The 16,552-nt window shown below is 39.3% G+C and overlaps 1 protein-coding gene across 1 annotated transcript in view; it reads right to left on the reverse strand.

The window, feature by feature from the left end:
* The window catches only part of KMT2C (lysine methyltransferase 2C), a 291,349-nt gene that overhangs the window by 161,186 nt on the left and 113,611 nt on the right, over positions 1-16,552 (reverse strand). The window contains exons 5-6 of the mRNA XM_065883694.1: positions 13,514-13,662; positions 12,437-12,546 (exon numbers count right to left, since the gene is read on the reverse strand). Of these exons, the coding sequence (XP_065739766.1) occupies positions 12,437-12,546; positions 13,514-13,662 (259 nt within the window). The remainder of the gene's footprint in view (positions 1-12,436; positions 12,547-13,513; positions 13,663-16,552) is intronic.

Consider the following 16,552-nt stretch of genomic DNA (forward strand, 5'->3'; position numbering starts at 1 on the left):
GAACAATTTCCTCGCACCATATGCAAAAGTAAACTCAAAATGGATTACAGAAGTAAATGTAAGACCTGAAACAATAAAACTTCTAGAAAAGAAAATAGGCAGCACACTCTGACATAAATCACAACAATTTTTTTAGATCTGTCTCCAAAGACAAAAGTAATAAAGGCAAAAATAAACAAATGGGACCTAATTATAACCTTTGCACAGCAAAGAAAACCATCAACAAAACGAAAACACAACCTACTGAACGGGAGAAAATATTTGCAAATAGTATGACAGACAAGGAGTTAAAATCCAAAATTTATAAACAGCTCATACAAAATATCAAAAACAACAAGGACCCCAATTTAAAAAAATGGACAGAAGACTGGAATAAATATTTTTCCAAAGAAGACATACAGATGGCCAACAGGCACATAAAAGGCTCAATGTCTTTAATCATCAGAGAAATGCACATCAAAACCACAATGAGACATCAATCACTTCACACTGGTAAAAATGGCTATCATGAAAAAGACTACAAATAACAAATAGAAGACCCTTTGTCTAGACATCCTATGTTAACCTACTGAAACTTAGCCCATCCTCTAAACACCATCTTAAATATTTCCTACTTTTAAAACATTTTCAGTTTCCCTCAGTCAAAATATGTTTCAATAACAGACACTGTTAATTAACTTACAAAACATCCATTTTGCCTTTTTCCTTCCTAAGGTTCTCAATTTTGTTCAGATAGCCACACTCCTCTAAGCAGCAATGAGCTTTAGAGGAGTAGGTACCATCCCTGGCCCCAGAGAAGAATCACAGAGTCTTACCAAAGGGTGGTTGTCCCAACACTTGTACTGTTTATTGGTTTAAAGCATATCATGGGAGGTAATTCTAGCTAATGAGATGTTAGAAGAAATCTGCTAGGGTAGAGGAAAGCATATGTAGAGGATTTTCCTTAATTAAAATAATATAGAAAAGGTTCTATTTTTTTCTGTCTCTGAATGTTATACAATGAGGGTATGACCCCTGGAGCTCCTGCCCACCATCTTTTGATTATGAGAGAAACTGGACCAAGATGCCGTGGATGCACAATGTAAGGACAGTATAAGAACCTGGCAACTTGGCATCATGAAGCCACTGAACTACTCATCACCCTAACTTCTCATTTCCTACTGTGAAAAATCCATCACCCAACAAGGTAAAATTCACAGTGCCTGACATCCAAGTAAAGATTACTAGGCACACAAAGAAGCAGGAAAACACAATCCAAATGGAGAACAATCTTCAAAACTGACCCCAAACGAACAGAGATGTTAAAATTATCAGATAAGGGGCTTCCCTGGTGGCGCAGTGGTTGGGAGTCCGCCTGCCGATGCAGGGGACGCGGGTTCGTGCCCCGGTCCGGGAGGGTCCCGCGTGCCGCGGAGTGGCTGGGCCCGTGAGCCACGGCCGCTGGGCCTGCACGTCCGGAGCCTGTGCTCCGCAGCGGGAGAGGCCGCAGCAGTGAGAGGCCCGCGGACCACAAAAAATAAATAAATAAATAATAGACCTAACGTATGATCCAGCTATTCTACTTATCAATACAAAAACACAAATTCAAAAATATATATGCATCCATATGTTTATCGCAGCATTATTTACAATAGAAAGATAAGGAAACAACCTAATAAGTGCTCATAGGTGGATGAGTGGCTAAAGAAGATATGGTATATATCTACAATAGAATACTACACGGCCATTTATTTAAAAAACAAACAAACAAAAAAAGATGAAATCTTGTCATTTGTGATGTGGATGGACCTTGCAGGTATTATGCTAAGTTAAGTGAGTCGAACAGAGAAAGACAAATACAGTATGATGTCATTTACATGTGGAATCTAAAAATAAATAAATAAAAATAAAATAAATGAACAAATCAAACCAAATCAAAGCACAAAGATACAGAGAACAGAGTAATGGTTACTAGAGTGGAAGGGAGTTTGTGGAGGGCAAAATGGGTAAAGGGGGTCAGCTGTACGGTGACAAATGGAAACTAAACTTTTGGAGGTGGGCACACTGTAGTGTATACAGAAGTCAAAATATAATGTTGTAGGGACTTTCCTGGTGGCGCAGTGGTTAAGAACCCACCTGCCAATGCAGGGGACACAGGTTCGAGCCGTGGTCTGGGAAGATCCCGCATGCTGCAGAGCAACTAAGCCCATGCACCACAACTACTGAGCCTGCGCTCTAGAGCCCGTGAGCCACAACTACTGAATCCCACGCACCTAGAGCCCATGCTCTGCAACAAGAAAAGCCACTGCAGTGAGAAGCCTGCACACCGCAACGAAGAGTAGCCCCCGCTCGCCGCAACTAGAGAGGAAGCCCGCGTGCAGCAACGAGGACCCAACGCAGCCCAAAATAAATAAATAAATAAATAAATTTTTTTAAAAAGGTATCTGTTTACTCAAAAATAACAATACCCTATGGAGTTTATAACATGTGGAAGTCAAATACACATGACAGCAATAGCACAAAGTCCAGGAGGGGGAAATGGAAGTACACTTTTATTATACAGATAACTACATAATATCACTTCAGGGTAGACTGTGGTAAGTGAAAGATGCACACTATAAACCCTAAAGCAACCAATAAAATAACAAAACAAGGGTTACAGGAATACCTTATAGATACCACATGTTCAATTCCAGACCACCAAAATAAAGCGAGTTACACAATATTTTTTTGTTTCCCAGAGCATATAAAAGTAATGTTTACACAATACTGTAGTCTATTAAGTGGGCAATAGCATTCTGTCTAAAAAACAACATACATACCTTAATTTTAAAATGCCTTATTACTGGGCTTCCCTGGTGGTGCAGTGGTTAAGAATCCGCCTGCCAATGCAGGGGACATGGGTTTGAGCCCTGGTCTGGGAAGATCCCACACACCGCGGAGCAACTAAGCCCGTGCGCCACAACTACTGAGCCTGTGCTCTAGAGCCCACGTGCCACAACTGCTGAGCCCACAAGCCACAACCACTGAAGCCCACAAGCGAGCCACAACTACTGAAGCCCGTGCGCCTAGAGCCTGTGCTCTGCAACAAGAGAAGCCACCACAATGAGAAGCCCGCGCACTGCAAGGAAGAGTAGCCCAACTCACCACAACTGGAGAAAGCCCGCATGCAGCAAAAAAGACCCAATGCAGACATAAATTAATAAATAAATTAAAATGCTTTATTGCTAAAAACTGCTAACCATCATCTGTGCCTAAAGCAAGTCACAATCTTTTTGCTGGTGGCTGCTGTGTGATGGGGTGGCGGTTGCCAAAGGCGGGGTGGTGTAGCAAGCTTTTAACATAAGACGGCAGTGAAGTCTGGAAAGTCAACTGACTCTTCCTCCCACAAACAATTTCTCAAGCATGCAACGCCGTTTGATAGCATTTTTCCCACAGTAGAACTTCTTTCCAAATTGGAGTCAATCCTCTCAAAACCTGCCGCTGCTTTATCAATGAAAGTAAGACTCATGTAATATTCTAAATCCTTTGCTGTCATTTCAATAATCTTCACAGCATCTTCACCAGGAAAAGATTCACTGTCAAGAAACCACTTTCTTTGCCCATCAATAAGAAGCCAACTCCTTATCTGCTCAAGTTTTATCACGAGATTGCAGCATTTTAGTCAACGTCTTCAGGTTCCACTTCTGATTCTAGTTCTCTTGCCGTTTCCACCACATCTGCAGTTACTTCCCCCACTGAAGTCCTAAACCCCTCAAAGTCACCTATGAGGGCTGGAATCAACTTCTTCCAAACTCCTGTTAATGCTGAGATGTTGACCTCTTCCCACGAATCATGAATAGTCTTAATGGCATCTAGAATGGTGAGTCCTTTCCAGAAGGTCTTCAAGTGACTTTGCCCAGATCCATCAGAGGAATCACTATCTCTGGCAGCTACAGCCTTACGAAATGTATTTTCTTAAATAGTAAGACTTGAAAGTCAGAATTACTCTTTGATCCATGAGCTGCAGAATGGATGTGTTCACAGGCATGAAAACAACATAAATCTCATTGCACGTCTCCATCAGAGCTCTTGGGTGACCAGGTGCACTGCCAATGAGCAGTAGTATTTTGAAAGGAATCTTTTTTTCTGAGCAGTAGGTGTCAACAGTGGGCTTAAAATACTCAGTAAACCATGTTGCAAACAGATGTGCTGTCATCCAGGCTTTGTTGCCCCACTTATAGAGCACACACAAGAGTAGATCTGGCATAATTCTTAAGGGGCCTAGTATTTTTTGGAATGGTATATAAGCATTGGCTTCAGCTTAAAGTCACCAGTTGCATTAGCCCCTAACAAGAGAGTCAGCCTGTCCTTTAAATATCTGAAGTCAGATACCAACTTCTCCTCTCTAGTATGAAAGTCCTTGATGGTGTCTTCTTCCAATAGCAGGCTGCTTTGTCTACACTGAAAATCTGCTGTTTGCTGTAGCCACCTTCATTATAATTATCTTACCTAGATCCTCTGGATGACCCACAGCTTCTCCATCAGCACTTGTACTTTTATGTTACGGAGATGGCTTCTTTCCTCAAACCTCATGAACCAACCTCTGCTAGCTCCAAGGTGTTTTTCTGCAGCTTTACCACCTCTCTCAGCCTTTATAGATTTCAAGAGAATTTAGGGCCTTGCTCTGGAATAGGCTTTGGCTTCAGGGAACGTTGTGGCTGGTCTGACCTTCTGTACAGAACACTAAAACTTTCTCCATAACTGCAATAAGGCTGTGTTGCTTTCTTGTCGTTCGTGTCTTCACTGGAGGAGCACTTTTAATTTCTTTTAAGAGCTTTCCTTTGCATTCACAGCCTGGCTAAACTGTTTGACACAAGAGGCCTAGTTTTCAGCCTATCTCAGCCTTCCACACGTCTTCCTCACTCAGCTTCATCATTTCTAGCTATTGATTTAAGGTAAGAGATATTGAGAGTTTTCCTTTCACTTGAACACTTAAAGACCACTGTAGGGTAATTAACACAACTAATTTCAATACTGTTGTGTCTCAGGGAATAGGGAGGCCTGAGGAGAGGAAGAAAGACAGGGGAACAGCCAGTGGATGGGGCACTCAGAACACACAGAACGTTTATGGATTCAGTTCGCTGTCTTATGTGGGCATAGTCTGTAGCACCCCAAAACAATTACAATAGCATCCTCAAAGGTTACCAATCACAGATCACCAAAACACATATAATAAGACTGGAAAACTTTGAAATACTGTGAGAATTACCAAAATGTGACACAGGGTCATGAAGTGAGCAAATGCTGTTGGGAAAAAATGGCAGTGATAGACCTTACTTGATGCAGGGTTGCCACAAACCTTCCATTTGTAAAAAACCAGAACACCTGCGAAGTGCAACAAAGCAAGGCACAATAAAACGAGGTAAAACGAGGTACAGGTGATAATCCAGCAAAGGAGATAAAATGGAGTCATAAAAAACTCCAACCCAAAAGAAGGCAGGAAAAAGGAAACAAAGAACAGACGGACACAAATGGGGGTGGAGGGGCTTCATCACAGTAAGTGTATGTGGCCTAAGTGCTACAAATAAAAAAGTAGAGAACTGCCAGGTTAGATTTGTTAAAAACCTGCTGCCTGTAAGGAACACACATTAAGTATAAAAATATAATAGGGTAAAATAAAAGGATGGAATGATATACCGTATTTACACTAGTCAAAAGAAAGTTAGAATGGATATATTAATATCAAAGTAGATTTCAGAGTCAAATACAGAATTTTTCTGTTACAGTCAAAAGTGTCCTTATCGGAAGGGTAAGTTGGGACGAAGTGAGAGAGTGGCATGGACATATATACACTACCAAACGTAAAACAGATAGCTTGTGGGAAGAGGCCGCACAGCACAGGGAGATCAGCTCGGTGCTCTGTGACCACCTAGAGGGGTGGGATAGAGATGGAGGGAGGGAGACGCAAGAGGGAGGAGATATGGGGATATATGTATATGTATAGCTGATTCACTTTGTTATAGAGCAGAAACTAACACACCATTATAAAGCATTTATACTCCAATAAAGATGTTAAGAAAAAAGTGTCCTTATCAATATCTCTCCTCTGATCAAAGTTAAAATTTATTTTATATACCACTAGAGCACCTATCACAGCCTCCCTATGATGTGGAATAATTCATTGTTGTAAACTAACAAGCAAGTACTATAGTTATACAGACAGAAATATGTTGAAATTGAGACACAATCCAATCTTATCTCCGTGCAAAAGAAGGGTTAAAACAGCATTCCTGATACTACTATCCTTAGAAAGGCCTGCTTACATAGGTGGCATCTAGGAAGTTGGCTTTTGGAGGGCTCCCAGGGTTGCCTATGTGATAAGGGCAGTTTACTGTGCCTAGATCGTCTGTGCAAACAATATGGTTTTCCTTCTGGTACATGCTGGGCAGAGGGTGCATACATGACTAGCCCCAGTAAAGACCTTGAGCCTCTCCGGGCAGAAGCACCATGCACATGCTGCCCTATCTGTACTGCTGGAGGAAGAGGGAGCTCTGCATGCCCATCACAGGCAGAAGCACCTAAGGAAGCCTGCACATGGGGTCTTCCAGACTTCATCAAGGTCTTTCTCCATTAAGATCTTTTCATCGGGCTTCCCTGGTGGCATAGTGGTTGAGAGTCCGCCTGCCGATGCAGGGGACACGGGTTCATGCCCCGGTCCGGGAAGATCCCACATGCCACGGAGCGGCTGGGCCCGTGAGCCGTGGCCGCTGAGCCTGCGCGTCCGGAGCCTGTGCTCCGCAACAGGAGAGGCCACAACAGTGAGAGGCCCACGTACCGCCCAAAAAAAAAAAAATCTTTTCATTTTGCATCTTTAGCACATAAAGGCAACAAGTCTTAGCCATAATTACAACTCTGTGCTGAGTCCCATGAGTCCTAGTCAGTCTCCAAGGTAGAGGTATCTTGTGGACCCCTGAGCACAAACAGAGAATTCAGATCTGTGAACGTTTCCTTCCTCTTAAAAAACTATAGGGCAAAATGAAGAACACATAACTTGGATAATTTCTTAGTTTACATTGCAAAGCACTAGGATTATATAAAAAATAGCAGTATTAGACAACATTATTCATAAAGTGGGTACTTGGAGATCATCTTACGTAAAGATACAGACCATATTTAAAACGATCTTATATAAACCTACTTTCAGTTTACAGGGGAGGGGTGTGGACAGAGACTTTTACTGTACATTGTTATTAATTTTTTAAAACAAAAATTACATTTACATTACACTGCTTGTTTACATTCTTTATGTGTACTTCCACCTTATATAGAAAAGCTATTTTTGTCCTCTTTTTCAGTCTACAACAAGAACCCAAAATATTAGAAACTTACAACTCTTCTTGCAGAATTTGGTTTTTGCACAAAGGCAACTGGCACAAAATCAGTAGAATACAATGGAATTGCAATATGGGATTGTGAGGGCTTCCCTGGTGGCGCAGTGGTTAAGCATCTGCCTGCCAATGCAGGGGACACGGGTTCGAACCCTGGTCCGGGAAGATCCCACATGCCACGGAGCAACTAAGCCCGTGCGTCACAGCTACTGAGCCCGTGAGCCACAGCTACTGAGCCCATGCGCGTAGAGCCCGTGCTCCACAACAAGAGAAGCCAGGCCACTGCAATGAAGAGTAGCCCCTGCTCGCCACAACTAGAGAAAAACCCGTGCACCGCACGGAGACCCAACGCAGCCAAAAAATTAAAAAAAGAAAAAATATGGGGTTGTGGCAGATGATGAGGGTGAAGAAAGCATGAGAAATTATCAGTCTAAGTGGAGAGATGTTATAAGTAATGTTTTAATGGTTTATTTACAGAGTAAGGCTGAACATTTGATTCAGAACTAGTTAAATAACGGAAACATGTGTTGGAGGTTTATGGGATATTTCTTTGGGAGGCAATGAGCGAAGTGCTGGAAAGAGGGGCGATAGGTAAATAAATGATCAAACATCTGTAGAATTCAGGATTAAAGTATTCCCTTGGTAATATTCAAATTATCCAGATTTCCAAGCTGTTGGTAGCACCCCCAGGGCTCCAAAGAGGAAATTAAAAGAGAAACGCCATTACCTTTCCTGAAATACAGGTCGTAGTTTAGCATATTCTCCCATCTAGCAAAAAATAAATAAAGTTCCCTGTGGAAAAACTGAAAAACAATCTGTGGGACATTCCAGAAAACCTAAACTGCTTGATAATGCATGCCATTTAACAATGGAGGAAATATATTAAATGTATTAGCTTTAAAATAGAAATAATATTTCCTGATTACGGGGTGTGGGGGGGGTGGGATTTGTCAACCTCGGCACCAGGGGAGCTGGGTCCTGCCTGTGCAGTGCAGGTGGTTCGCAGCGCCACTAGGTGCCAGTAGCACACTCCCCTCCCTTGGACCACAGCACTCAGTATTACCCTTCACTGGCAAACTCCACTCATGCATACATTTACCCCATAAATGACTCCCTTGTGTTCCAGGTACTTTGTCAGGCACTAGAGATAAAATGACAAACCAACACATACAGTATTCATGCCCTCGTGATGCCTACAGCCCTAGTGGGGGGACCAAAGGTAATTAAATACTCACAGAAACAACATAAATTTACAAATGTTGCTAAGTGACATACATAAAGGAGAGATACATATTCCAATGACGATGTATATTAAGGACACGTGCTCAAATATTTCTTATTTAAAGATGCAGACAATCCAAAAGTTTAGAGTACTGCAACCCCCCATCTGAGCTTTGTATCTTGTTCTTTTCCATCATTAAAAGATTGAAAGGTCCAATGCTAACTTCAGTTTATTTCAGTATCTGTCAAAGGCTTTTAAAAAAATGATTCTCACAAAAATAGGGAGATCTAAACAAAAGTATATATTTCTACAACCATTTTTCAATCCCAACCAAAATTATCAAAAATTAGCCAGTAGATTTTCACCTTCCAAAGTAAAAACATTAATTTTTAACAAAGGGGTTTAAAACATCCATAAACTCTTTAGAATATTTTAATCAGGAAATTCTGTGTCCAGGATTTTTTGGCAACCAATGTGAGAATATTTTTGTTGTTTGTCTGATTACAAACTTTCACTGTTTCTGGCAATAAACTACCAATAGAAACAGTTCCAAACATCTGTTTTCAAAATGCTCAACCCCTCAGCACATGTTTCTGTGAAAAGTCATTACATTCTTATTGTTGAAACACCACCTTTATCTTGAAGAGGCAGATGAAGTGTTTATTTTCTTTGAAAACAGAGGTAGATATAATACATTCAGCCATGTCATCCTAATAACGGTCGACAAATTTTTAACATCTGCTTTTGGTAAAATAAAAGCCTGTTCTAAGTTCAACAGCACTTTTACACACTTTGCCCCTGGGGGACCTTTTAAGACATCAAAGATTTTTCATTTTCACACCACCCCACCCCATCTCTTACGTAGGACTGTAAAGATTTACTCTATTTTAGAGGGGTTCTTTTGACAATTATAAATTTATAAGCTTATATAAAAATTAACCACACTGGTGACCTCCTTTAACACTTTGGCACTTACTTGTGACTTCTTTCTTGTAACTATGAATGATTCCATGAATGATCTTTAGGGCTATTCATCTAGGCTACAAGTATTTATTGAGGAATGACCAAAAGAGAAAAAGATCCTTTTCAGAAGGGCACTATTATCTAGTGAGGAGAGACAGACAAGGTTATTAAGTAAATATACACTGTGTTAGATGCTGGTAAGTACGGAGGAGAGAACAATCCAGCGGGGGTATGATGGGAGGAGGAGACTCCTGAAATTTTCAATAGGGAGCCCAGCAAAGCCCTCACAGATTAGGTAACTTCAATAAATACCTAAAGGAAATGAGGGAGGAAGCCATGCATGTAGGGAACAGGGACTGCAAAGGCCTAGAGGTGGACAGTTTTGAGGAAGACCAAAGAGATCATTGAGGCTGAAGGAAGCGAGGGAGGAGAAGGGCACTTGTGGGAGTGGTGAAGATGGTGGAGGCCTTGCCAGTCAGGAAGGACTGGCTTTTTTCCTCTTAGTGAAACGGGAAGTCACTGAAGAGTGTCAGGCAGAGAAGTGATGTGACTTGACCTACGCTACTTATCTATTTTATCAATTTATCTATCAGTGTGTCTCATTCCATGGATGAAACCCCAAGACTTATCATTATTTTCTGTTACTGCTCAAATTGGTCCAGCTCTTAGGGGCTCCTTCAGGTTGGCTCCTGTGCTTGAGGCCCCATCTCTCTGAGCATTTCCTTGCTTTCTGACACCTCAACTTGAATCTTTCCTGCACCATGAGCCACTTTTCAAGGAGCTCTGGTCCTTTTCATTGGAGAACACTGGTTAGAAACCAAGATCTAGGCACTAGATGTGCTCACTGCTACCAGAAGTCACTACTTCTAGGCCTTCACAGGGGACAGAGCTAGGAGATAAATGCAGCATACTAAACACATGCATACACACATACCTATATTTCTCTATCTTTCCATGTAAGTATTAAAAACCTTAAGTTTATATTGATATCTCCATTCTAACACCACAAAAATCATTTTAGAATTTTACTCACTCGATTACAGCAGGTATGTGCATGTATATGCAGGGTTTTTTTGTCTTTAGCTTTACGGGTATCCAGTCAAGACACTACTTTTCAGTTGCTTAGTTTTTTCCCTACCCCTGTCATCGTGAATTCTGCTATCCCGTTTTAGGTTCCCCCATAGCCCAGATGGCTGTAGTTGCTTATTCAGGGGTAGGTGAAACATTCTAATGGTTCTAAGAGTCAGAGCTATACAAAAAGATATATCTGAGAAGTGTCGCACCACATCCCTGCTACACGGATCCCACTCCTGTCTTCCACCCACCTTTTAGAGACAGGTAACCAGTCTCTCTACTTTCTGGCTTATTCTTCCTGTGTTTCTTTTCCACAAATGTGCATATGCATGTATACTTTCTTACGTCTCCTTCCTTCCTACATAAAGTGTTGCACACCGTAAGTGGTCTTTTGCACTCTTTTATTCCACTTAAAAGTATATATTGGAAACTACTTTGTATCAGTTCATAAAAACATTCCTCACAGTATTTTTACAGCTGCACAGTATTCTGCTGTATGAACCATACCACGTCCATTCAACCGTTCTATTACGTGTGGTCAGAGGTGCTTTCCGATATTTTGCAAACTGAACAATGCTGCTAATGTTTTTGTATTATTGGAGGCATATTTTCAGGATAGAATCTCAGAAAGGTCAAAAGATAAGTGCACGTATAGTCTGTTAGGCATTTTGCCACATCTCTCTCCAGAAGACATGTACCAATTTGCCTTCCCACCAATGAGGCATAAGGGCACCTACTTCCCCACAGCCTTATCAAAAATGGGTTGTTACAGTTTATTTTAGCCTTTGCTCATTGCCTTTCCTACAGTGCTTTTCACTGTCACAAAATATTCCAAAACTACTTCTAAAGTAGTTCGTGGAAGAAACAGTTCTCACTGATCTATCACAGTCACGATCTGGCCATCTAAGTATGTTCAGACTGTGGAAATTATTTATCGTGCATTATACTGTTCAAAATTTGGTAATGGAAGCCTTTAAATGTAATGTCACATTTCCAAAACAAACACTCTTAACTTGACTACTCCTGAGGTGAGGGTTACTCATCCATATAAAGTAGGTAATTTTGATCATCTGAGTAAAGCAAATGTTATAATAATTGAATAATTAAATCTAAGTCCTTGTCTCAACAATACTTTTGAAATGTTTACCTATATTAAATCTATTAAAGCCCGTATAATTTCTACGGTAAAAAATTCCACTTCTAATATTCCTTTGGAAGGCCTGTTTCACTTCTCCCAAATATACCTGTCAAAAACCAAAGGGAATTTGTAGGCAGCAAAGCAATTTCACTTCATAGGGTTTGTCGCCTTTATAGATGGAAGGTAAACGATGCATTTATTTCTCGATTGAAAATCACACGGAAATCGCAGTGAAAGCTTTGAAAGATGGCAGACTGTGTATGATATTACTTTGGGACAGTGCCAAAAAGACAAACCGAACTGCCAACTTTACTGAAAAGAAATATTTTAATCAATTTTTAAAATAGCAAACAGAGCTAGCTCACACTGTGGACTAAAGATGTCAAATCCTGTCTCTCTTATTTTAAATCTTCGTCAGAGTTTTGTCTTAAAGAGTAAGATGCGTAATCATAGTCAGTAATACCCATTTCTAAGCATTTTAATTTCTGATTTAAATGTAAAATATTTATTTTAAAGATATGCATTTATTGCACAACTGCACAAACTACTCGTGGATATAAATTAATAGTTTCCTATCGTAAGGGTTTTTACATGATAGTAATCATTTAATAAATCTTGGAAGGGAATCTTTTATGTTGACACAGTAAATGTTATAAAGCTGTTGTTTAAATACGTGTTTCTTCTACTTACTTCTGTGCTCCCTGAGACAACAGCTCTGTCCACGTTCACTAACAACGGTTCTTCCATCTGGCACACCCTCAGTGACCATTCCACACAACGGTGATGAGCCCAACAAGTGCCTAAAATGGTTAAAGTGAAAAGAAGCAACTGAATAAACATTAAACGTATTAACGCTAATAGGTAAAGATGAAAATCCCCCAAATCAATTCAAATGTGTGAATACACAATGGCATCTGATACCTGTGATACCACTAAAGCAGCCCTCCTCGAAATGTATCATCTAGGAACTTGTTATAAATGCAAATATCAGACCACAACCAAGACCTGCTGAATCAAAAACTCTTGCCATGGTGCCCAGAAATCAGCGCGTCAACAAGCCCTCCAGGTGATTCTGATGCACACTGAATTAGTGATTATTCCTTCAACAGAGAAATTCGTTTCTAGTCATTTTATTTAACCGTTACTATATTTTATTTGGTGTATTTACATAAAGGAAAATTACTTAATACTTTGTTTCTGACAAATAAGCTACATATACACCTCTGTTCCACTGCACCCCACACCAAGAGCCCACACCAATCATCAGTAACAGCTCAGTCTTTAAACTCTCTCTCACAAAGCACCTGAACAATTACACGCAGTTCTTCACCCAAAACCCCAACAGCACCAGATCATGAGCGTGGATTACTATCCTGCGTTACAGGACATTCACAGGGCTGAGATCTGTACCCTTCAACCCGACTTCAAGTAGACCCAGACTGCCATGTTCCCCAGGTTTTCATAGATCCCTTTAAAATTTCTCTCTCCGAAACTGTCAGATCTCCATGGCACTGCTGCCTACACAAGTGTAAATGCAAACATTTATAAAAGCATCCACCCCAGTGACGGCCCCGTGCAGATGCTAAATAAGTTAGGTAAACATAATGAGACAATTTATTTTACCTAAGCAGGTATACTTAACAATGACGTTTTTCCAATGTGATAATTATTTCTAGATGAACGGCACGTACTATTAAGTGGATAATTTGCTAAAGTGAAAACGCTTACAGAATCAAAAGGTAGTTATTAATGAAGACTGGCTCATACCTGTAGGGTCAAATAAGGCTTGGACATCAATGGCATCCGGAAGGCCAACCAGACTGAGTTCATCCCATAATTTACCAGCCTGATCATCTGAAGCAGTCTGCGTGCTTACACTTACACAAGGTACTACATTCTGCTGAGGAGACCGTTCCCTGGAAAATAAAATAAAACAAAACGGATGTGAAAGTGATAACAAGCAGAAAATTGTTTCCTTTTATAACGACTTAAATATAATGTATTGCCTAATCAATTTTACTTAGGCATAAACTATCATAAAACAACTTTTAGAATATGTTATTATTCATAGTATAGATACAAAACTGGATAGCTATATTATATAATGTAAGCAACTAAAAACAAAAAAAAAGGTCTCCAAATCCATAAGGAAGTGTTACAAATTATAGCTGCAGACTTATTTTGCCATTTTATATATATATATATTTTAAGTGACACTCTAATAGTCTAGTCAGGAACCATATTTTATCACATAAAATGAATATTCCCTTTGGCCTTCCTTAAATGCTTAGAAAACAACTGGATCAAATCAGACATCTCTAAGTTGCTTTATGACCAGTGAGGACTCTGCCGCCACAGAGCTGGCAGTTAGGTTACGTCCCAGGGGAAACGAAGACCCACTACAAGTGTGAAGAGGGAGGCAGTGGGAGTGAAATGTGAGCCCTGGAGCCTCCTTGCGGTCCCCTCAGCAATCTCGACAGCTGGACTGTGGCATGATGCCTCAAGTATCCTCTGCTAAGACTTTACCTCACAAACCAGAAGTAAAAAGCAAAAACAAAATAGCTACTAGTGACCTGGGAATAAGGGAAAGAGTGTAACAGCAAAAAGTACAGTATAAAAAGGAACGCTGAGCAAGTGTTCACTGAATAACATAAGGGAGATTTCAAACTTTGAAAGCCCTAAAACTTCATATATGACTTGAGATCAAGAAGTAAACAATGACTACTATTATGATTAACATTAAACATGGGAAATCAGATGGCTGGCACTAAGACTTTAATCTTCTCCTGATATCACAGTATTTAACCTGATCATAATTCTGGATTAAATCACTATTGAATATAGATCATAACTCACTGCACTGATGTATGCTGGATATATATCATGATTCCTATTAAGAGAAAATCAGCACAATGACCAGGGTACTAAACTTTTTTATACCTGGAATCATTGAAAGAAAAAAAGTATTAACATATTTCAATAAGTACATTTAAATATCAAACCATATAAAAAATAACCAGTATTTTTTATGTTCAGCAGTAGAAATGCATAGGCTTTTCTTTTAAGTTTACCATGCTATGCTAACTTCAAATTCTTGTTTTCATAAAATTTGCCCACAGTGAAATGAGAACAAACCTTCCAGTAAATATAATCTCCATTCCTACAAATACATCTTCACTACTAACTTGCTAATTTATTAGGAGGAAAAAAAGACTAACAGTTCATCTATGAAGACGAATGCATTGTTTTAACATACTTTTTTTACATCCGTAATTTGATGGGGGGACAGGTATAAAAACCCATGGAATGACTAACCAGTCTATTACTAACCAGTTCCCAAGCAGCAGGTTAGTCAAATTTCACCTTCAGGTTTTACAACCAGTTTGTATGTACATAACATATTAGTAAGATGCTGACACCAACCCTACGGGTGAGGAACCCAGCTTCGGAGAGAACATCGAGAGTAGTCAGCTGAAATACTTACATACCCCCCCATTTTAAATCTAAAAAAAAAGAGGAAATGAATCCTTGATTATATATTCTTATATTTACTGCACCATGAGGGAAAAACTATTTTAAAATACTCCTTTTCAAATTAAAAAATTAACTAGCTGTTTATCTGGTTTATAACTCATTAGCAACATATTTTGTAAATATTTAAAATGACCAAGCTAAAGTAACTGTTTATCCCTAAATGATTTCCAAATTTCATAAACATGCTTTATTCCTAAGGTCCATTAACTGGCTTGTTATCATCACTTAATAACTTGTTAAACTCTTAAGTGTATATAAAGACTTTCATTAAACCAAGGCTATTTTTACATAATTATTTTAGCTCATAAAGTTTTCACTAAAAATTAACTTAGCTTATAAAATAAATAAATAAATGAAGCCTAACTGTACTTCCCAGAACAGTTGTTTATTAATTGCCATTACTCAAGGCAGAACATGAGGATATACGATATAACCTGGTCCAGTCCAGTAAATTTACTAATGACCGATGGACATAAGTTTTCTGGACTTTTGATATATTTTATTAGAAAGTGAGCTCCCAATTGATCACGAAAGGTAAAGCTAGCTATGGCCTTTAAAAACACCAAAACTCTAAATACAATACTTCTAAATTTCCTTAAGCTGTTCCACTTTAAATTCTCTTAAAAGGGTTTTTCTTGTTGTTTCATTTCCTACTTCAGGTCTTCAAGGCATTGGCAGCAGTCCAAAAGAAGAAGCCAATCAAGTAAGTACAACACAGTGCCTTAGTACTTAACTTTGGATAAAAGCCAGATAAGCACTTGGATGATTACATCATCACCCTCAAGGGGCAGAGCTGGTTAGCCTTACAAGTTAAATTAATTTTTACACTTTCTCATCAACCACAGAAACTTCTATTCCCTCAACTACCAGAGCCAAGTCCACATATTAAGATGGCCTTCAAACGAACCTACAACATATAAAAAAAATATTAACTCCAAAAGCAAACATATTAGACAAGAGTTTGGGACAACTAAAAGGTCCATGAATATAGACACACATATATAGTTATACAAATAGTAAATTCTTTTTTTAAAATTATAGTTGATTTACAATATTATATTAGTTTCAGGTGTACAACATATGTAAGTTCTTTCATATAAAAAAAAGAGCATCTTCTTTGACTTTAGAAAGGGAATTCTCAGCACATGATTATTATAGAAGGAAAGAAAGTTAACATTGTACTGTAAGAGTTTACAGGACAGTTCAACATTCTCTGAACCACAGAAACAAATAAATAAATGACACACATAGGTAAAACCACTTTGGTTTTGC

Source organism: Phocoena phocoena, chromosome 9, assembly GCF_963924675.1.
Source record: "Phocoena phocoena chromosome 9, mPhoPho1.1, whole genome shotgun sequence".
Taxonomy (NCBI): domain Eukaryota; kingdom Metazoa; phylum Chordata; class Mammalia; order Artiodactyla; family Phocoenidae; genus Phocoena; species Phocoena phocoena.